The 24,599-nt window shown below is 38.7% G+C and overlaps 1 protein-coding gene across 1 annotated transcript in view; it reads right to left on the bottom strand.

Annotated features, from left to right (window-relative positions):
- Positions 1-24,599, bottom strand: part of C6 (complement C6) — a 94,479-nt gene that overhangs the window by 36,048 nt on the left and 33,832 nt on the right. The window contains exons 7-9 of the mRNA XM_040757751.1: positions 24,062-24,262; positions 17,212-17,452; positions 6,302-6,427 (exon numbers count right to left, since the gene is read on the bottom strand). Coding sequence (XP_040613685.1) covers positions 6,302-6,427; positions 17,212-17,452; positions 24,062-24,262 — 568 coding nt within the window. The remainder of the gene's footprint in view (positions 1-6,301; positions 6,428-17,211; positions 17,453-24,061; positions 24,263-24,599) is intronic.

Genomic DNA, 24,599 nt, shown 5'->3' with positions numbered 1-24,599 from the left:
GGTTCCCAAGAGATACTCGTTATACCCCAGAAAACTTGAAAGAGGCAAGATCTCCTGAGCAGATAGGGAACATGGTGGGAGAGGAGAGGGAACCAGGAAAAAGAGAGGGGGATAAGAGGAGGGTAGAAGAAGACATGGGAGAGCAGGAAGGCTGAGTCAGGGTAAGAATAGAGGAGACCAGGATGAGAGATACCATAATAGTTGGAGTCATTGTAGCTTTGAGGAGAGAGCTGACCCTAGAGAGATTCCCAGTGATGTACAAGGATAACACCAACTGTAAAACTAAGTAATACGGAGAGACTACATTAATAGCCCCTACCTGATAAGGTTGGTGACTACCTTATGTGACATCTTAGAACCTTCATCCTGTGACTGGTGGCAGCAGAGACAGATACTCACAACTAAACACTGAACTGACCCCCTGGATCCCAGTAACAGAGTTGGAGGAGTGATGAGCAAGGTGGTCAAGACCCTGCTGGTGAAACCCACAAAGACAGCTGACTGGACAAGGAGGAGCTTTTGAACCCCAGAGTGATGACTAAGAGGCCAAGAGGGGACTGATCCAGACTCCATGAATGTAGTGTCAGTAAGGAGGCCTTAGAAATCTCTGGGGCTTTAGGTAGTAGACTAGTGTTCACCATGGCATACAAATGAATTTTGGGAGCCCATTCTACATGGAGGGATGCTCTGTCAGCATGGACACATGGGGAAGGGCCTAGGTCCTGCCCTGGATGAAATGACAGACTCTGGAGATCCCCCCAAGGAGGGCCTTACCCTCCCTGGTGAATGATGTGGGGATTGGCCTGGGGGTGGCGGGTAGGGGTGGGGCTGGTGGAGGGAGAAGTGGGGAGCCGGGATTGACATTTGAAGCATGCATGTTTCTAATTTAAATAAAAACATACAAAAAAAGAAAGTTAGAAGGAAACACAATGTAGTAAGACGAATGCTATGATATCATGAATAGTTTGCTGTATGAACCAATAGGAAGGCATCTGATCCTAATTAAATGGATGGAGGTGGGAGTTGGGAAAGGCATCCTAGACCACTTTTCAAAAATTGCCATTTCAGGATTTGGTGGCCTCAAAGTACAAACCACATTGTTAGCATAGTAAACATTTAAATTCAGAAATACTACCCCTTCTTTTTATTCAGTACTTTTACATACTAAATGATCTTGTTCTCATAGTTTCATTGGATCCACTGTCTTCCCTTTTTAGTGCTATACTTGCTTGGTGGGTTAAACTCTTGATATTAATAATTTTGCTTGTGTTCCTAAATTCCATTTTCCCCATTCCTGTCCCCATTAAATCTACATTATGTGCTTTATACACAAACAGCCATGGGTCAGAAAAGAGAGGAAAAAGAGGTAAGATTTGCTTTTTAAACTCTTGAGTCCTTTTAAACTCTGAAGTCCACTTTTGAAAATCTGGTGCAGATCATAGATTGGAAGGTCATAATTTTTACTGTGTAGGACTGGTCTCCTGAGAGAAAAAATTAATTGCCCAGCTCTTAGTATTTGAACTTAAATATCAAAAGCCAAACCCCTATGACTCAGAAGAGGAAATTAAAATATTAATTATAGAATGATAAAAATACAAAATGACTTGGGCCATTTTCCTTTTCAAAAGGAGAAAAAGGTTTTGAGCAGTAGGATGAATGGGCATTTAGATTTGATAAATATCACAGTGGAGAATGAGGATTCTATTATTCTAAGTTGAGTTTTGGAGGGCTTGCTGGTATCAGAGAAATCTGATAGAAACAAATTTGTACCTTATTTGTCTCTAGTACTAGTATGTGAATTAATAGGTTTATCTAACATAACACACAACTTAGTGCTGATTAAAAAACATCAATACTTTTCTTACTTTTCCTTACTTGAACAAAAATTGGTTGAGTGTTCTATACATTTACATAGTAAGTTTTAGTTGTTTTACCTCCCATTGCTCTCCTTCACAACCCTTCTCTGGACCACTGGTTTCCTTCTTCTCAATGTGTTGACCTCTTACTTTAATGTCTTATTTTTGTGTGTGGCACACTAACTTCATTAGAGTCAGTTTCTGAGCATGGCTGGGAAGGTGTTCAGTAGAACCAATTGAGGAAAACAATTCCCAGGCTTGCCTACAGGCCAATCTGGTAGGAATTTTTTTTTGTTTTTTGTTTTTATGAGACAGGGTTTCTCTGTATTGTTTTGGAGGCTGTCGGTCCAGCCTGGCCTCGAACTCACAGAGATCTGCCTGCCTCTGCTTCCCAAGTGCTGGGATTAAAGACGTGTACCACCACCGCCAGGCCGAGAGTTTTCTCATTTGTGGTTTCCTATTTTATGTGACTCTAGCTTGTGGCAAGTTGACATGACAGTATCCTGTTTTAAAATTTATTTTATGAAATTACTTGTCTGCTTTCCACACTATTTTTTCTCCTTCAGTTTTTTTAAGGGGGGTGTGGACTGTGATATAAATGTAGTTGCCAAGTTTATTATTCTCAGTTTTGTTTATGCTTAACACACACATATACCATTGATATGTCCAAATACTATATTTAAAATTGTCTATTAATTATTACAATAAAAATACTTGTATTTATTTCTCATCTGTATTACTCATGAGACTGCAAATTTTAGATTTGGGAGTTTCTGTGATTGTTTGGAGCAGAATGAACAGCAATCAATCAAGGAAGAGAAGAAAAATTTCATAAAAAGTACAAGTTATTTATAGTTCCAAGGCATATGAGAGAGCATGAGTTGTTTAGATGATTGGAAAAGTTTTAGCTCTGCAGAGAAAGAGGTAAGGTCTTTGCCTCAAGTCCAAGTGGGACCATGACTTGCTTGCTTTTAGTTTCAAATGTTTTCAGGCCTATTTTGTTCTCTTTCTTTTGGGTTAAGGCCTTTATGGCCTCTTAAGGGTCCATTTCTTTTCAGCTGGTTCAGTTTGATTTATTTAAGAGCTATGACTGTTGAGATGTGGCATAGGCTTTATTCCTTGTGACAGCCTCTTGGGAGAATGTTCTGAAAAATTGGTCTAACTGATCTTATGCCTTTCTGGAAAAGAAAAAGCAGCCATTTGCTTTCTCCCCCAGTTCTACAGAGAGCAAATGCCCTTTGTATCTCAAACTTAAATTAAAGTTGATATGAAAAGAATTATGGCTTCCGCTGTATTTTCTGTCCCTCTACCTTTGTCCTCATACAATATGGCTCACCATCGAAGGTCACTGGAGTCTCTGTTATCTTGAACACTCTTATTAAAATGTAAGATTCTGTATAACTATCATACTTTTGTGAGACAAAGGAACTAGTATGTAAGAGCCTTTAAAAATCAGTAACCATAAAGCCTGCCAGTCCTACAGCAACAACAACAAAACTCTATAGTTTATATCCAACAAAGCCCCTCTAAATAGTTACCTTGATATCCGCAGAGAAACTTGGCCCTCATTCCACACTAAAGAAGCTTCCTTTTGCAACAGATGGAGGCTATTATATACATCTACAATTGTATAAATGGAAGAGACTAAGTGGTGCTGGGGTGTCCAGCAAGTACATCTAATGCAATCCTATGCTAGGGCCGAGGGAATACAGGGGAGGAAGGGCCAGAAAGGTTGTAAAATGTTCTGTATAACACCTCCTAGATATGTCTGAGAAGCTGAACCCATAAAATTTCAGTATGGTGGCTGACATAAGACCTCGTAATGACAACATGCCAGGTGGGTGGGGCAACTTCACAAGGCTCCATCACTAGATGAAGAACTAATCAGTGACTGTTGAGAGGGGAGAAAGTTTTCTTTAGGGATGAGTGTCTTCCTATGTTATACAGTCCCAAGTAGTTAGCACTAAAGACATGTCCATATGAGCAACACTATAAGGACTCAATAGGCTTTATGTATACACAGACATACACACACACTCACACACAAATAAACATATATGTGTGCAAATGTGTACTAATATTTATAGAAGAAGAGAGATCTTAAATTTGAGAGTGTGGAAGAAGGACATGAAAGGAGTTGGAGAGGGTAAAGAAAGAATAGAAATATTGTAAATAAAATACTCATGTATGAAATTCTAAAAAACCCAAATAATTAAGGCAAAATATAACTTTATAGTTTAAGTATATGAACAGGTGATTTAATTTGTTTCATTATGTCATGAATATAATTTGGATATCCCAACATGAAATCAGATCAAACAAACCAGGTCATATCTCACCTTGGTAATGAGAGAAAATCAAGGTCAGACCCTTGATGATAAAATCAATAATGACTTCAGGAAAAATTATTCAGAGATAAGATTAGAAATTGCCAGAATCAAAATAAGTACACACTGTTCATGCTTATGTAGCTCTCCCACTGAGGAAGTTGAAACAGGAGGATAAGTAGTTATAAGACAGCCTGAGCTTCACAATGACACCCTTTCTCAAAGCCAAAACTGAGAATGGAGTGTTGGTTCCATTTTTCAACAAAGAACTAAGGCTAAGGGTTTTTGGAAACAGTTTTCACACAAGACACTAGCTGAATGCCTTCTAACCTTGGCTCCTATTTGTATTCTGTTTATAATATTTGTTTCAGATATAGAGTTGTTTCAAAAGTGTTCACACTAAGTGTGTGTGTGAGTGTGTGTGTGCGTGTGCGTGTGTACTCCCATGTGCAAAACTATGCTGGAGAATTGCCTCACTGGTAAGGAGCTATGGGGACAATCAGACAGTTTTCACAGTGTCAGAATGCCATCCATTATACATTATGGATTTTATAAATATGAGATAATGGGAGTTAGTGAGGGACAACACCACAAGTGGCACTTTAATATTCTGTGTTATAAAGATGCTTCTGTAAAATGGAATATTATAAAAAGGAATCAGCACACATTTGTTAATGATTGGTGTGTTCTGAGTTAAGCTCCCTATCCTACCTTTCAGTCCAGAGACCCCCGCCTGATTCAGACAAACACTAAACTCTGTGTTCCAAGAGGTGCCTGAGTACAGACAGTCAGGGAATAAGGGAATAGTGCAAAGTAACAGCAGACATCCACTACACGTCTCAGAAATATGGATGACCATCTGACCAGAGGGGTGGGACTGAACTCTGGCATGATTGACAGCTTTTGTACTTGCCGTATCCATTTCCCTCATTCTTACAAACTTTTCAGGTCGGAGACCTAGGACAGTTTTCAAAAACATGCTGATCTTTTTGCCTTTTCTGATCTCAGGTCTGAATAAAGCAAAACTTAAAGATTCAATTCCTGTCTCTGCACCATGTGCCTTTGGGGTTACAGGTGGCATGAATTCCAGCACTCTGATTATAAGTCTATGTTTTTTAGTGGGATGTTTGGTTTTTACTCATGTTTAGTTTTCAATTCCTGACAAGGAGTCTGATAAAGAGTTCTATTAATACACTGTTCATTGAATCGAGCGTCCTATGAGTAAGGAAAAGAACACCTTAGCCATTTCTGTTTTTTGTTTTTGTTTTCAAGATAGGGTTTCTCAATGTGTAGTCCTGGATATCCTGGAACTCACTCTGTAGACCACACTGGTCTGGAACTCACAGAGATCCACATGCTTTTGCCTCCAGAGTGCTGGGATTATAGGTGTGTGCCCCCACCACCACTTGGCTTCCATTTCTATATTTTTTATAAATACATTTTATTTATTGAAAAAATTTTAGGTTTACAGAAAAACTAAGCGGAATACCCAGAAGTTTACCATATACTCCTCAGGTCCACTCACACATGGCCTCCCCATTAGCAGAAGGATCTCAGATAACCTCTCCTACAACCAGAATGGCACAATGGTTGAAGAACCTATATCTATCTACACATATGGATGGCGGACACTTTACCCATTTAGACAACTGATGACATATATCCACCATTATAGTATCATATAGAATAGGTTCATTGCTTAAAATTCCTGTGTTTTGCCATGCATTTCCATAATATTGTTTTTTTATTTTAGAAACACTATTATTTACACATCCATGTCCCGATTCCCTCACCCTCCCATCCTCCCATGCTTCCCACCGCCCCTCCAACCTACCTCTACCCACTCTCCAGGGATAGTGAGCCCCCCCACGGGGGATCATCAAAGTCCATCCCATCATTTGGTGGAGGGCCCAGGCCCTCCTTTCCATATCTGGGCTGCAATAGTATCCCTCCCCATTTCCATTCTTTAAGTAGTGCTAATGATATTTTATGTATACCTTCCCTCACAGCACGTGGCATTTCAAGGCAGTCAATGAAGACGTGCAGTCATGTGCAATATGATTAAATGGTAGGTAGCCTCAGGACACACTGGACAAACTGCCAAGAGAGTGCTGTTACCTTCATATTTTTCAGACAGCTTATTCGTGGTGCACCGGTCTTCTGTGCTTTTGTGTATTGTAAAACCGAACAAACGTTTCTTTGTTTCATACCGAACACAGTTTCGGGTTTCTTCTTCTGTTAAACCTGGATAATGAAACACAAGCAAACTGCTCTGAGAATGCACCATTGAAAATTCAGAAAGTGGACACGTGACTCTGGCCACTGTTGGGACTGGATATTGCCATCAGCTTCTATCCCGTTCAGCTCTCATAGACAGTTTTGCCTTGAGATTCAGCCTCACACAGGCCCCGAGGAAATCCCAAATGGAAGAGGTTCTGTGAGTTCCCCCCTCTTCACTCTTGATTCTGGTCCCGGGAAGCACTTGTGAGGCCACTGTAGACCATTTCATGGGGCTCTGGTCTCTCCCAGCCACCGTTGTTGCAACAGTACACAGCAGACCAAAAGGACTGTGTTTTCTGCTGCGCGATGCTTCAGGGTAATCCTGCACATTATGTCCGTTTCTCAGCGTGACCCACATTGTGGACTCATAGCTGTTTTTGTGAGGTGTGGGTCACTTCACTGTGCACCATCTCAAGGATGAATCTTTGCCTGCTGTCCATCACTCATTGTTCATTTTCACATTTGTTTGGGCTTCCTTCCTATGACTTGGTTACTCATTCTATCCATCCTCCTCAACCCCCTCTTTTTAAATAATTTTTAAAAAATTTAAATGAGAAACAAGCTTGTTTTACATGTCAATCCCAGTTCCCTTTCCCTTCCCTCCTCCACTGACCCCCCCTACTCATCCCCTTTAAGCTCCCCAGGGAGGGTGAGGCCTTCCATGGGGGATCTCTAAAGTCTGTCATAAAATTTGGAGCAGGGCCTAGACCCTCCCACCATGTATCTAGGCTGAAAGAGCATCCCTCTATGTGGAGTGGGCTCCCAAGTCCATTCGTGTATTAGGGATAAATACTGATCTACTACCATAGGCTTCATAAATTAGCTAGACCTGTAAACTGACATCCTCGTTCAGGGGGTATGAAATAGTCCTATGCTGGTTTCCCAGCTATCAGTCTGGAGTCCATGAACTTCCCCTTGTTCAGGTCAGCTGTTTCTGTGGGTTTCTCCAGCCTGGTCTTGACCCCTTTGCTCATCACTCCTCCCTCTCTACAACTGGATTCCAGTGTTCAGCTTAGGCATTTGTTCAACCACGTTCATAGCAGCATTATTTGTAATAGTCAGAACCTGGAAGCAACCTAGATGCCCTTCAACTGAAGAATAGATGGAGAAAATGTGGTACATTTACACAATGGAGTACCATTCAGCAGAAAAAAACCCCAATAGAATCTTGAAATTCCCAGGAAAGTGGATGGAACTAGAAGAAACCATCCTGATCGAAGTAGCACAGTCAGAAAAAGACAAACATGGTATGTACTCACTCATATATGGATGTTAGACACAGAGCAAAAGAGTACCAGCCTGAAATCCACACTGCCAAAGAAGCTAGGAAACAAGGAAGATCATAAGAAAGACATGCATGGTTCCCTGGAGAAGGGGAAAGGGATAAGATCTCCTGAGTTAATTGGGAGCATGGGGTGATGGCAGAGGGAGTTAGAAGAAATAGAAGGGGAGAAGAGGAGGAGAGAGGGGGACAGGAGAGACAGGAAGATCGAGTCAGTGGTAGAATAGAGTATAGCAAGAAATGAGATACCATAATAGAGGGAGCCATTGTAGGTTTAAAGAGAAATCTGGCACTAGGAAAAGATCTAGAGATCTACAATGTTGACTCCAACTAACAATCTAAACCATAGTTGAGAGGCTACCTTAAATGCCCTTCTCCGATAATGATATTGATGACTACCTTATATGGCATCCTAGAACCTTCATCCAGTAGCTAATGGAAGCAGAAGCAGACACCCACACCTAAACACTGAGCTGAACTCTGGAATCCAGTAGCAAACCCCTTTATTATTAGAATGGAAATTCTGAAGTCTTGACTGGTGAACTCTTCAGGTTCTTTCTTGGCTCTTTTGTCTCTTTATCTAAATTCAAATCTATATCGGATGCCATTTTTTTGTTGTCTAAAGGGGGACAGTCTACCTAATTTCTGTACCTTCAGATTTAGAGTTGGTATTAATATCTTTCCATATTGGCTCCATATTGTCTTATATATCATGTAAAATCTCTGATGCTTGGAGGCTGAAGTCATTCCATTAGAAGACCTTAACCGATACCCACCCTTTGCCAATGTCTTAAGATTGATTGTTAAAGCTTTTGACTCTTGAATAACAGAGTTGCTTCCACCACAATGCCTACAATCATGCTCATTGACATGAGAGTCTATCTGTGAGGCCAGAATAGCACACAAAGACAGATCTAGCATCCATAAAAGTAGAGGTGGCACTGCTTATCTGGGATAACATGAAGGCAACTGATACTTCCTATTTTTCCCCGATGTTCCAAGACATCTGACTGTGCATGGGAGATAGGCTGTAACACCAGTTCTTAACCACTTTAAAGCAAATACTCTTTCAGATTCTGGCACTTATGGTTACAGGTTACAATGCACAGTGACAAGTATTGTGAAAGCTCAAGGCATACATCACATCAGTTCTGATGCCAAAGTAAAGACAGGAAAGCATGGATTTTTGAGAGATGGAAGTAGATGTGAATTAGGTTGTCCTTCAATTTTCCTTTACTTTTAGGTTTTAAGTCTGAGTCATTTGAAAGTACATGTTATTTGTCAGGAGTAGGAAAAGAATAGTTTAAACTCTCTGTATTTGCACTCTCTAACACAAAAGATGGCTATTTCATTAAATCTTAAGTAACTATGTATATCTGGTAACACTTTTTTTAAGTCAAAATTTGAAGAAAGGGTGTCAATTTCCTACATCTACAGTTTACAGTTCTTTTTATTATCCTTTCATTTGCTTTTTAAAGTTTATAAATTAGAATTCAATTTTATGTGACTAATCAATAGCACAACAATTTACCTAAGGGCAAAGTTTGTTTCATACACTTGAGGACCATCTATGAATCCTTAAAGAAATGAGAAGTGACTCTGTTTCATGGTGTTGACAATACAGTGACTAAAGAATCAAGGTTTCACTGGAGACTTTCTGTGCATGCCTTTTGGTCCTCATGAGTGCTATATTGCATGGTCTCTATACATATGAACTTGGGGAGTCTCCCTGGTGTTGTGGTACCTGATCTGTCACACATAACTGTCTCCATGCTGTGGCAAAGGGATAAGTGTTTCTGTAGCAATTCAGTTTTTCTAAATGAGCAAGTCAGCAACAGGAGTCAAAACACTATGCTCAAATATTTGTTTTATTAATATACAGTAAAGGCTTTGAAATAATTTAAGAAACAAGCTGAGAAATACTGAGGTGATTATTTTTTCACTTCAAATTCAGAGCAGAAGATGATTTCCTTACAAAAGGACTTAAAATTATCCCCTTGTTTAGAAAATCTCTGCTATTCACAAAATTTACAAGAAGTCAACAAATCTCTTAAAGAAAGCCAAGAAAAAACAAACAAACAGTTCAAGACCTGAGAACTGAAATAGAGACAATAAAAAAACAAACTGAGGGAATGCTGGAAATAGAAAATCTGGGTAAATGATCAGGAACTCAAGCATAACCAGCAGAATACAATAGATGGAAGAGAAAAATCTTAGGCGTTGAAGATATAATAGGAAAAATAGATTTATTGACCAAAGAAAATATTAATTCCAACAAATCCCTAACACAAAATATCCAGGAAATATGGGACACCATGAAAAGACCAAACCTAAGAATAATAAGTATAGAAGAAGGTAAAGAAAACCACCTCAAAGGTGCAGAAAACATATTCGACAAAATCATAGAATAAAGCTTTCCCAACCTAAAGAAAAATATGCTAATGAAAGTACAAGAAGCTTACAGAACACCAAATAGAGTGAACCACAAAAAGTACCCTGGTCATATAATAATCAAAACCCTAAACATACAGAATAAAGAAAGAATATTAAGAACAGATAAGGAAAAAGGCCAAGTAACATATAAAGGCAAACCTATCACAATTACACCTGACTTCTGCAAGGAAAGTTTGAAAGCCAGATATCCTTGCTAGATACTCTACCAACACTAAGAGATCACAGATGACAGCCCAGACTACTATACCCAGCAAAGATTTCTATTACTATAGATTAAGAAAACAGGATATTCCATGACAACCAGATTTAAACAATACATATCTGACAATTCAGCCCTATAGAAAGTTCTGGAAGGAAACCTGCAATCCAAGGAAGTTAAATACAACAAGAAAAACATAGGCAGTAGATAATTCTTCTTTACCAACAGCCAAAAGAAAAATGGTTAGAAATCCACACACAATTTCATCACCACCAACAAATCCAAGGCAAACAAGAATGAAAAATTGATGGTCATCAATATCCTTTAATACGAATGGTCTTAACTCGCCTATAAAAAGACACAGGCTATCAGAACAGATACAAAGACAGAATCTATCTTTCTGCTGCATACAAGAAACACACCTCAACTTCAAAGAAAGATGATACCTTAGAATTAAGTCTTGGGAAAAGATTATCTAATCAAATGGACCTAAGAAACAAGCGGGGGTAGCAATTCTAAGATACAACAAATTAGACTTCAAAATAAAATCAATCAAAAGAGATGAAGGAGGTCACTACATATTCATCACAGGAGAAATCCATCAAGATTTCTGAACATCTATGCCCCAAATAGAAATGCATACACATTTTTGAAAGAAACATTGCTAAAACTGAAATCACACATAAAACCTCACACACTTATAGTGGGAGATTTCAACATCCCACTTTCAAAAGTAGACAGGACCACCAGACAGAAACTTAAAGAAACAAATGAACTAATAGAAGTTATGACCCAACTGGGTTTAACAGACATCTATAGAACATTCCATCCAAACACAAAAGAATATGCCTTCTTTACAGTGCCACATGGAACCTTCCCTAAAATCGAACACATACTTGGCAATATAACAAACCTCAATAGGTACCAAAAAATTGGAATAACTCACTTGTATCTTATCAGACCACCATGCATTAAAGTTAGATTTCAACAACACAAGTTGCAGAAAACCTACAAACTCATGTAAATTGAATAATGCATAATTGCACCACTCCTGGTCAAGGAAGAAATAAAAAAGTAATTAAAGACTTCCTAGAACTCAATAACAATGAAGACGCAATATATCCAAACTTATGTAACACTTTGAAAGTAGTGCTAAGAGGAAAGTTCATAGCACTATGTGCCCACATGAAGAAATGGGAGAACAGTCACACTAGAGAATTAACAGAACACCTGAAAGCTATAGAACAAAGAGAAGCAAATGCACAGAGGAGGAATAGATTCCAGGAAATAATCAAATTGAGGGCTGAAATCAATAAAGAAGAAACTAGCAAAACAGTACAAAGACTCAATGTAACGAAGAGTTGGTTCTTTGAGAAAATCAACAAGATAGACAAACCCTTATCCAAACTTACCAAAAAGCAGAGAATGAACATGCAAATTAACAAAATCAGGAATGAAAAGGGGGACATAACAATGGACACTGAGGAAATTGAGAGAATCTTCAGGTCATACTTTGAAAACCTGTACTCCACAAAATTGGAGAATTTACAGGAAATGGGCAATTTTATGGATAGATATCACTTACCAAAATTAAATCAAGAACAGGTAAGCAATTTAAATAGACCTGTAACCCCTAATGAAATAGAAGCAGCCATCAGAAGTCTCTCAATCAATAAAAGCCTGGGGCCACATGGCTTCAGTTCAGTATTCTACCAGAAATTCAAAGAACAGCTAATACCAATTCTCCTCAAAGTATTCCATGCAATAGAAGCAGAAGGGTCATTGCCAAACTCTTTTATGAGGCTTCAAAAACCTTGGTACCTAAGCCTTACAAAGACACAACTGAGAATGAACTTCAGACCAATATCCCTCATGAACATTAATGCAAAAATACTCAATAAAATACTGGCAAATCAAATCCATTAACACATCAGAAAACTCATCCACCATGATCAAGTAGGCTTCATCCCAGGGATGCAGGCATGTTTGAACATACGAAAATCTATCAATGTAATCCACCATATAAACAAACTGAGAAAGAAAAATCACATGATCATCTCATTAGATACTGAAAAAGCCTTTGGCAAGATCTAGCACCACTTCATGATAAAGGTCTTGGAGAGATCAGGGATAATAGAAACTACATAAACATAATAAAAGTAATATACAGAAAACCAACAGCCAACATCAAACTAAAATTAGGAATAAGGCAAGGCTGTCTACTTTCTCCATACCTCTTCAGTATTTTACTTGAAGTTCTAGCTAGAGCAATGAGAAAACAAAAGGAGATCAAGGGGGTAAAAATTGGAAAAGAAGAAGTCAAATTTTCAGTATTTGAAGATGATTTGATTGTCTACATACGTGACCCAAAAAACTCTACCATGGAATACCTACAGGTGACGAACCTTCAGCAAAATGGCGGATACAAGATTCACTCACAAAATCAGTATCCCTACTGTATACAGAAGATAAAAAGGCTGAGAAAGAAATCAGAGAAAGATCACCCTTTATAATTGCCACAAATAACATGAAATGCCTTGGAGTAATGCAAGCAACAAGTGATAGACTGGTATAGCAATAACTTTGAGTCTTTAAAAAAGAAACTAAATAAGATACCAGAAAATTGAAAGATCTCCCATGTTATTGGATAGGTAGAATCAACATAGTAAAAATGGGAATCTTGCCAAAAGCAATCCACAGATTCAATGCAATCCCCATCAAAATCTCAGCACAATTCTTCACAGACCTTGAAAAAATAATAACCAACTTTATATAGAAAAACAAAGGACCCAGCATAGCCAAAACAACCCTGTACAGTAAAGGGACATGCCCAGGCAGCACCATTCCCAACTTCATGCTCTATTATAGAATTATAGTCCTGAAAATAGCTTGGTACTGGCACAAAAATAGACAGGTCGACCAATGGAATAGAATTGAAAACCCTGGTATGGACCCACATACCTACAAACGCTTGATTTTTGACAAAGAAGCTAAAATTATACAATGGAAAAAAGAAAGCATTTTCAACAAATGGTGCTGGCAAACTGGATGCTGGCATGTGGAAGACTACAGATAGATCCATGTCTATTGCCATGCACAAAACTTAAGTCTAGATGGATCAAAGGCTTCAACTACACTGAATGTCTTAGAAGAGAAAGTGGGAGTTTCTCTTGAACAAATTAATACAATAGACCACGTCCCAAACATAGCACCAGTAGCCCAGAAACTGAGATCTACAATTAACAAATGGGACCTACAATCCATACCACCAGAGAAGATAGCAAACATAAGAAGGACCATAAGAGAGAAATACATGGTCCCCCGGAGAAGGTAAAAGGAGCAAGATCTCCTGAGCTTATTGGGAGCATGGGGGAGGGGAAAGGGAATTAGGAAAAAGAGAAAGGGAGAAGAGTAGGGGAGAGGAGGACATGAGAGAGCAGGAAGATAGAGTCAGGGAAAGAGTAGAGGAGAGCAAGATAAGAGATACCATAATGGACGGAGCCATTATAGCTTTAAAGAGAAATCTGGCATTAGGGAAATGTCCAGAGATCTACAATGTTGACCCCAATTAACAATCTAAGCAATAGTTGAGAGGCTGCCTTAAATTCCCTTCTCAGATAATGAGATTGATGACTACCTTATATACCATCCTAGTGCCTTCATCTAGTAGCTGATGGAAGCCAACACCCACAGCTAAACACTGAGCTGAACTCTGGAATCCAGTTGCAGAGTGGGAGGAGTGATGAGCAAAGGGGTCAAGACTAGACTGGAGAAACCCACAGAAATTTCTTACCTGAACAAGTGGGAGCTCATGGTCTCCAGACCGATAGCTTGGAAACTATTCCAGAAGACCTGAACGAGGATGTTAGTTTGGAGGTCTGTTTAATCTATGGGACTTCTGGTAGTGGATCAGTATTTATCCCTAATACATGAATGGACTTTGGGAGCCCACTCCACATAGAGGGATACTCTCCCAGCCTAGACACACAGTGGAGTGTCTAGGCCCTGATCCAAATTTTATGACATACTTGAAGGCACTCCCTGGGGAGCATAAAGAGAATGGGCTAGGGAGTCAGTGGGGAGTAGGGGAGGAGTGGTGGGAGAGGGAACTGGGCTTGACATGTAAAACAAACTTGTTTTTAATTTAAATAAAAAATCATAGAAACAAAAAATTACAAAAATAAGCAATTCTTAAACCTAAAAAAATCCCAGCTCAATTTAATTGTATTTTCGTGGGTGAAAATACTATGGAATACCCAAGCTATTGAGAATAGTTATGATTCTTAGTACAGAAAGCCTAACAATAAAGAGAGAAAAAGACTTCTCTTTTCATTCAGAGGGGAATGTAGGAAAGCCCACCTTTTGGAGAACTACATTCCATTAGGATTTGTTCTGTCCCAGTGTGCTTCATTTTCATCATAATTAAGATTGCACAGCAATATTACTTTAGCTCAGAAGGTTTCTGAACATAAAAATATTCAAATGATTAGAATATTGAACACAGTGTTATTAGATTTATGGGATATAGCCACACGCATATATATGTAAATACTACATATGTATATGTATATATAATGTCTGTGTTATCTAGTGTATATGTATATGAATATGTATGAGGGCTTATTTTTAGCTTCCTCTCACATCTTAACCCTTGTTTTACCCCATGTGCCTTTGTCAATTTCAACCTCTGTTTATAGAGAAAGAAACTGAAAGTGAGAATGTTTTAGTAGAAAAGCAGAGCCTGTCACTCCTTTGTTTTGGTTACAGGCCTTCAACTACTGAAATATTGGGTGGTTGGTTAAGATTCATACAGTTTTTTGACCTGGTATCTAAGAATTAAGAAGCTTTTCTGTATAAAAACAGACAGGTTGACCAATGCAATCGACTTGAAGACCCTGGCCTTAATCTTTACACCCACGAACACCTGAATTTTTTTTTTACAGTGGGGTCCCAGACACACTGAAATATTAGGCTATTGTCATTGTTTTTGGTGACTATTCAGAAATGAAAGGCAAATACCTATGGCTGAAGATACTGCATATTTCAGACATAGAGTGAAAGGGAATTGATGCTGGCATTGACTTGGAAATTAATACTTATTATCTAAATCTAATACTACTTGAGTTTGGGATACCTGCTACTGGAAGACAATATCAATCTTCATTTTAACCATGCTGTGAACCTGTAATCCACAATAATGACTATCCTGGCAAGATAGGGTACTGGTGCAACCACATCTAAATAAAATTGACTTTATAAGATAACAAGGTGATTTTTTGTACACACACATGCACACACACACACATATATGACACACATATTTGCCAAGCATAAAAGAATTTGTCACAATTGAAATCAAGCAGGAAGGAAAGTGTTTTCCTTCAGGAAGGTCTGCTTACCCCTGCCTCCCCTGCTTTCTGGTACAAACTCAGGTGAGAACATTCTCCTCACTATTGGACAGGATATACTTTTAATTCCCCCATCGAACACCTGATTTTTGACAAAGAAGCCAAACATGTACAATGGAGAAGAGAAAGCATCTTCATGTAGAAGATTGTAAATATATCCATATCTATCACTATGCACAAAACTCAAGTCCAAGTGGATCAAAGACCTCAACATAAATCTAGTTACACTGACTTGACAGGAGAGAAAGTGGGAAGTAGCCTTGAACACATAGTCACAGTAGACCACTTTCTAAATATGACACTAGTAACACAGACACTGAGAGCAACAATCAATAAATGGGTCATCCTGAAATTGAAAAGCTTCTGTAAGGCAAAGGACACAGTAAATAAGACAAGACAGCAGCCTAAGGAACGAGAAAAAATCTTCACCAACCCCACATCTGACAGAGGGTTGATCTCCAAAGTATATAAAGAACTCAAGAAACTAGACACCAAAATACCAAATAATTTTTGACTAATTGGGGGAGATTCATGAGTTATTTTCTGGTGACCATTATTTCTCAGTTTTTATCTCAAGGGACACATGAGAGATCATAACAAGGGCAATTTTTAATTTAACACAAGTGTTTGAAAACAAATCAATCCAATGATTTTATATGTATGATACTAATTATAGCGATAATTAGTATTTGAAATTTTAGATAAAACTCAAGAAACCAAGATGCTTGGTATATATTGCAATGTTCCATATAAACTAAAACATCTGCTCTGTTCCTCAGGATATAACATTTAAAGCTTTCTTAAAATAAAGTACTTTGTGCTTGCAAATTTCAACAGTAATGAATATTTGTCCTACATTAACGTAGCCTCTTGTCAAGTCCCTAATTATTCTTTTGTCTTACACCTTTCACCTTTACTTAAAATAATTAAAAGAGAAGAACTGCTATTGAATTTGTTGTAAATTGTGGGATGATATGTTATTTGTTATAAAGTGTTATAAGTAAATTATATAAAAGCTTGAGGAAGAATTTCATGTTATTGAGATACTGATCATCATCTCCCTTAAGTGACCATGACTGATATTGGGCCACAGAGTTTAAACATACTTATTTCTTCTTCTTCTTCTTCTTCTTCTTCTTCTTCTTCTTCTTCTTCTTCTTCTTCTTCTTCTTCTTCTTCTTCTTCTTCTTCTTCTTCTCTTTTTTGATCCTTATTTACTATTTTTATTTTATTTTGTTCATTTCAGTGTGTTTACTTTTGGTTATTCTTCATCTCAATTTTAGCAACAACAGCAACAACAACAACAACAAAACCTAAATAAAATCAAAGTAGAGTCACTATAAAGAAGGAGTAGGAGAAAAGATGTGTCCCATGCTATTGTCAAGTGAAACCAAAGCCCACACACCTGAGTTCTGAAGCTCCTGAGTGCTGAATTGGTAGAGAAGGTCATACTTGCCCCCCAGAGAGCCTGAGGTGAAGTAGTGTGTCCCGAAGTCATCAAATATCCGGCTGTACAAAGCTGAGTTGTACTCTAAAGGCAGATGGTGAAGGGCTTTGTGAAAGACATTTGACAGCTGCAGGTCTGTCGTTTTCATGGTGAAATTGAAGACTTTTATCACTTTATGGATCCGAACAAAGCTGGAATCCTAAGTAAAAGGGGCAAAAACCATCAGAAAAAAATAAAACTAAGAAATTGGAGATAGATATAATGAAAATATGAGGAATACATTCTTCAAAAGTCATCATCTCCTCATCAACCCATTCCAACCACAGGATGAAAATAATCCCATTCTATTGCATCTGTTCACACACTAGCTGTAGTCTTCATGCGGCACTCCAGTATCTTTTCCTGCAATGTTCAAAGTGCTAAACAGATGAGACTATCTCAATAATGTAAACCATGTGGCTTAGGCATGCATTCTCTCCCAAGCAAGAGATCAATGTTCAGAAATGTTAGTCATTGTCACTGTTGATGCATAACTGTACCACCAGTGAGTTTTTATTTGAATGCCCCTAATGCAAATAGTTAAAAATAAAAAAAATATTACACAAAGATTCAACTTGAAGTGTTGTGGATGATATTCACTAACAAGAAGTATTAAATTCCGTAGACTTTAGCTGTCTATTACCAGATGAAGAAAATACACACCAGATGACATTTCACACTCTCAGTGCCAAAGAACACCACATTTTCTGCCACTATGTAATGAAATTGAACTAATTCTTCCTTTATATTCTATCTCTGCCTCCCATATGCAAAAGTGTGAAGGTGCTTTTTTTAATTGTCATTTTGCAAACACATTTGCTTATTTCTTATTATGTAGGTTAATTTGAGGTTAAACAGTTGATACTGTGTTGTGGTCTCATTCTTTTACATTCTCCCATATAACTACTGACATTTAAGAGTATATTCAGGTACCTGTATTTACAAATCATGCATTTTATCTGATCTCTTAATGCCAACAAATCATGTTTTCTAAGCAATGGTAACAGAATAACGACCATGTTTTAGCAAAAAGATTTTATTGTAACTGTTAATTATAAAACAGCTATTTTCCTGTATGCTATTATTATGACATCAAAAACTGCTAATGCAAAAAACCAGAAACATTGCAAGGATGAAAAGGAGCTATCATTTACTCTTTCTTCCTACTCTTCACTCTCTTCCCTTCATATCTTCTTGCCTTCAATTTAATTTTTTTCAGTTATGTCAGATGCACTTGCTATATAAGTGAGCAAAGCAGAGAAAGATTGCTCCTTTGTTGAGTTCATGTTTCAGTGTGTGCCCGTTGACTCTGTTTATGAACCTTCACACTTGAATTTTGTCAAGCAACCCCCAAACTTGGAGCATCTCTGAGGTTTTGTTAAGAGACAAGTATCCTTAATGTAAGCTTTTGAAAGTTGAATATTTATAGTTTTCTTTACAGAATAAATCATGGGAAACACCTGCTCAACTTTGATAGCTCAACATAGCAGAAGCACAGTCCTGATGCACCATAACTGTATGTGTACTGGAACTGTCTAGTTTAGACCAAGAAATTACATTATACCAGGGTATTAAGGATTATAAACACATTTCATCAATTTGTGAGATCTTCCTGTGCTTGGATTGTATTTTGTGGTTTCAGTTTTGTAAGGTAAATGAGATAATTAAGTAAAGATGAAAGTTTCTGTCTCACTAGGTCCCATTGCCCCTTTGCCCCAAATAAGCATACAGATGCTATATTAAAAACTGTTGTCTGATAGTTTGGGCTTCTTATTGGCCAGCTCTTGATGGCCTCACCCTGACTTCCTTTCCCTAATTTCTCCTGGTCTGGTACCATTGCCTGTGCGGTCTGCCTGGCTATTGGCCAGTTTTATTCATCAACCAATAAGAGAAACATATACAGAAGGACATCCCCCATAAACCAAGCCTTACAGAATTGATTATAGTTTGACTCTGAAGCAATTCTCGGCCCATTGAGTAAGTTTAGTCAGATCTGGGATGGACAAAACAAAACAATAGCACACACTGGGTTGAAAGGAAGAACCTGGAACAATTAACAAGTTTCTGGTATATCTCAGTGTTTGCAGACTAAGAAAGGTCACAGTAGCATTTTCTCCTTAGGTAGACTAGAATAAGGACATGTTTTATTAAGATGGACTCCATCTTCTGTGTCCATCATGATAGTGGGTTGAGGTATGTGAGGGTGATAATTTTAAGGCAGAATGGCTGAAAAGTGACAAATTAATATGCTTTAGCCTATAAATAGGCCCAGATGTTTTTACTTTTGGGAAGACTATTAAGATAAAAGGTAGCTCTTTACCCCAGGAAAGGGGTTTTAATGTGTGCTGTCTAGCATGTTTAAAACATATATATCCAACTATGTGAAGTCTGTCTTAAAGTCTGGACACTACCTACAGGTCACCTGCATTTCTTCAGTTTCCTCATGTCCTCCCCTCTCAGTGATACCCTTTTAGATAATTATGTATAGCTATGGATGCTTTGTCAGGGTGATGTGAGGACTTGAGTGATGTGAGGACTTGATCAAAGACCTGATCCCTAGGCAGTATGAATTAATAGATTAAAAGAAGGGAGTGTATGTGTCCTTAGAAAGCCCAAAACAGATTGCATATAAAAGATAAAGTTATGATTTATAAGAAACATATTCAATTAGTTAAGGCAAGCCTGATGGCCTGAATCTGACCCCTGAGACTCAAGTGATAGGAAGAGAGAATAAACTCCAACAAGTTATGCTCTGATCTCCACACACATACTGCGGGGTGTGTGCATTCACATATGAACACACACACACACACACACACACACACACACATACATACACATACACACATACCATAAATGAATGCATAATATTTTTAAAAGGTATTCTCAACATGACAGGGGAGTTACAGTCCATGAGATCTCAACATTATGGTTTCTTAAACAAGACCTGCATAATGATCACAGTAACCAACACACATAAGAGTGGATGGGATAAATTTCACAAGGCCCTATCCCCTAGATTAAGATCTATAAGTAATCAAGGGCTGCAGAGAGCTCGAGAACCAATTTTCTTCAGGGATGAATTGTCTAATAGTTATAAAAATCTCAAGGTCTTCGCAGACTTTGAAAGAACAATAATCAGCTTTATATGGAAAAACAAAAGACCAAGGATAGCCAAAACAACCCTGTACAATAAAGGAACTTCAGGAGGCATCACCATCCCTGACTTCAAGCTCTATTACAGAGCTGTAGTCCTAAAAACAGCTTGGTATTGGCACAAAAATAGACAGGTCGATCAATGGAATAGATTTGAAAACCCTGATTTTAACCCACACACCTATGAACACTTGATTTTTGACAAATAAGCTAAAATTATACAATGGAATAAAGAAAGCATCTTCAACAAAAGGTGCTGGCATAGCTGCATATTGGCATGCAGAAGACTGCAGATAGATCCATGTCTATCTCCTTGCACAAAACTTAAGTCCAAATGGATCAAAGACCTCAACATAAATCCAGACACACTGAAACACTTTGAAGAGAAAGTGGGAGGTACCCTTGAACGAATTGGTACAGGAGACTGCTTCCTGAACATAACATCAGTAGCACAGACACTGAGATCGACAATTAACAAATGGGACCTCCTGAAACTAAGAAGCTTCTGTAAGGCAAAGGACACATTCAACAAGACAAAAAGGCAGTCCACAGAATGGGAAAACATATTCACTAACCCCTTAAATGACAGAGGGTTGATCTCCAAAATTTACAAAGAACTCAAGAAACAAGTCTCCAAAACACCAAAGGATCCAATAAAAAGGGGGCTACAGAACTAAATAGAGAATTCTAAATAGTGGAGTCTAAAATGGCTGAGAGACACTTGAGAAAATGCTCAACATCCTTAGCCATCAGGGAAATACAAATCAAAACAACTCTGAGATACCATCTTACTCCTGTCAGAATGACAAAAATAAAAAACACCAACGACAATTTATTCTGGAGTGGATGTGGAGAGAGGGGAACACTCCTCCACTGCTGGTGGGAGTGCCAACGCGTACACCCACTTTGGAAATCATCATAGAGATTCCTCAGGAAAATGAGAATCAATCTACCACAAGACCCATCAATTGCACTCTTAGACATATATCCAAAAGATGCACATTTATACAACAAGGACATCTGTTCTACTGTGTTCATAGCTGCATTATTTGTAATAGCCAGAACCTAGAAACAACCTAGATGCTCCTCAACTGAAGAGTGGATAGAGAAAATGTGGTACATTTACACAATGGAGTACTACTCAGCAGAAAAAAACAAAGGAATATTGAAATTTCCAGGCAAGTGGATGGTACTAGAAGAAACCATCCTGAATGATGTTACCCAGTCAAAAAAAAGACAAACATGATATGTACTTACTCATATATCATTTTAGACATTGATCAGGGGAGTGCCAGTCTGCAATTCCACTGACAGAGTCTGGGAAACAGGAAAGAACCTAAGAGCAATATGCATTCTACCCCAGAGAAGAGGAATGAAGCAAGATCTCCTGAACAGATTCGGAACATGGCGGGGGGTGGGGGAGAGTGGGAGCTGGGAAGAAGAGAGAGGGAGACAAGGAGGAGAGAGTAGGTCATGGGGGAACAGGAAGGTTGAGTAGGGGATAGAATAGGGGGGAGAACAGCATGAGAAATACAATAATAGAAGGAGTCATAGGTTTGAAGAGAGATCTGGCACCAGTGAGACCTCTAGCAATCTACACAGATGACACCAACTGGCAAGCTAAGCAATAGTGGAGCGACTACCCTAAACGCCCATTCGTGATAATGAACTTGACGATTACCTTATTTGTCATCCTAGAACCTTCATCCAGTGACTGATGGAAGCAGAGGCAAACACCCACAGCAAAACACTGAACTGAACGCATGGAACCCAGTGACAGAGAAAGTGGAGTGATGAGCAAATGGGCAAAGAATGGGCTGGAGAAGCCATCAGGGACGGCTGACCTGTACAAGGGGGAGTTCTTGGACCCTGGACTGACAGCTGGGAGGCCAGCATGGGACTGATTCGGACCCCCTGAGTGTGAGAGTCAGTGGGGAGGCCTGGGCAACCTGTGGGGCCCTGGGCAGTGGATCAGTGTTTGTTCCTGGCATACAGATGGACTTCGTGTGTCCATGGCATGGGGCGGGATCCTCTCTCAGCCTGGACTCTTGAGGGAGGGCCTGGACCCTGCCCTGAGCGAGGTGACCGACTCTGGATATACCCTGTTGTGGAGAAAGGTGGGTATGGGGTGGGATGGTGAGGAGTGCGGGAGTAGGGGAGGGATAGGGAGCTGGGATTCACATGTTAAGCAATTTCTTTTATAAAAAAATGTAATTAAAAAAGTTGTTTGCTATTAAAAAATATCAAGGTATCAGCTCTGAACACATGAACATGTGAGCAACATTAAATGAACTCAGTAGGTTAAAGACTGTGTGTGTGTGTGTGTGTGTGTGTGTGTGTGTGTGTAAAACGATAATAACTAAGGAAGATAATGTCTTGAATTTGAGAAGGAGTGGAACAGCAGGGAGGAGTTATAGGGGGAAAGAAGGTTGGAAATGATATAAATATAATACTCATACATAAAAGTCTCAAAAGACTTTTAAAAATGAAGAAAATACATTAAAATCACAGGCCCTCTAATAAATAGCCCCAATCACTGACCACATCATCAAGAAACTAAATCTTTTACTTTATATAATTTACAGATGTTTAAAAAAATAGCCCTCTCAGGGGGTAGAGAAATGTCTCAGCAGTTAAGAGAACTGGCTGGTTTTTCAGAGAACCTGAGTTTGGTTCCAGAACCCACATCCAGTAGCTCACAATTGTTTGTAACTCCTGTTCAAGGGGTTCCCACACCCCCTTCAGACCACTGTGGGTATTTACATACATGTGGCAAAAACTCATTCACACATACATACTTGTAAATAAAAATTAAATAAAAGATCCTTAAACTTTATTGACAATAATCCATATTGACCACAACATGGAACAGAAAACTGAAAATAAAACAAACACAACTCCCATAGCCTAGGTCATAGATGGGAAGATTCCTATTGCAGCACACTTTTAAGTTCTAAAGTGAGAGTTAAAAAAAGCGAATCTACCACAGCCAAGTACTGGATTGAGTTCCTAGAGTTCAGTTGAAGAGAGGGAGGAGGGATGATATATGAACAAGGGTGGGGGTCAAGATCATGATGGGAAAAACCACAGAGACATCTGACCAAAGCTCGTGGCAGTTTACGAACTGTGGACTGACAGCTGGGGAACCTGCATGGGAACAAACTAGACCCTCTGAATGTGGGTGACAGTTATGTGATTTGATCTGTTTGGAGGGGGTGCCAGTGGCACCAGGACCTATCCCAGTTACATCAATTGATTTTTTGGAGCCCATTCCCCATTCCCTTGCTGAGCCTTGATACATGGGGTAGGGGCTTGGTCCTGACTCAATTTGGTATGCTAGACTTTGGACTCCCCAAGGAAGGCCTTGTCCCCTTTGAGGGTGAATGGGGATGAGAAGGGAGAGAAGTAGATGTGTGAGAGAAGGGGGTAGAGGGACAACTGGGGTTGATACTTAAAATGAAAAATACATTTTTAAAAATAAATAAACACAAAAAACAAGTCTATTTAAGAATCTCTTAGGAATCCCAAGCATACAGCAATGTTCAGCTTCTTGTTGCTTTAATAGGCATTAATTCTGAAGAAAGAATAAATGATGGGGAACTATTTTCCTTACCTTTTTGTGGGAGGCTTTAACTGCTTCCTTGATGGCTGAGTTACGTTGGGATTCTCTACTTGACTTTGAGGCATAAAATATTGACAAATCAAAAGACTGTTTCTGATCACCCGACAACAAAGCAGCTTCATTTTTATTATTTCCAAGATTAATTAAATCTTTGTAGAAATCTGTTTTGAAGTCATCTTCTACAGTTTGTACCTGTCCAAAAGAATTTATTATATATAATAAAACACTAGTTAGAAAGAGAATCAAGTGTTGTAGATGCAATACTAATAGGATTCCATAGATAAACATAGATCTGGAGAGGCAATATTTTGCGTAACTTGATTAAGAAAAGAACACAGAACTTAGACAAGAAGACAATAAGCTTTGAGATATATAATTATTTTTGTTGAGTATTTGTAAGTTTTACAACATGAACCCTGGATCACACTTTGTTTTCCAGTCCTCTAAGTTCCACTCCTCCACCTTCGTTGACCAAGAATAAGAATGAGAATGAGAATGATGATGATGATGATGAGGATGATGATGATGA

The sequence above is a fragment of the Mesocricetus auratus genome, unplaced genomic scaffold (assembly GCF_017639785.1).
Source record: "Mesocricetus auratus isolate SY011 unplaced genomic scaffold, BCM_Maur_2.0 Super-Scaffold_100015, whole genome shotgun sequence".
In the NCBI taxonomy this organism is placed as follows: domain Eukaryota; kingdom Metazoa; phylum Chordata; class Mammalia; order Rodentia; family Cricetidae; genus Mesocricetus; species Mesocricetus auratus.
The sequence above is the reverse complement of the archived record's forward strand: the minus strand, read 5'-3'. Positions and strand labels throughout refer to the sequence as shown.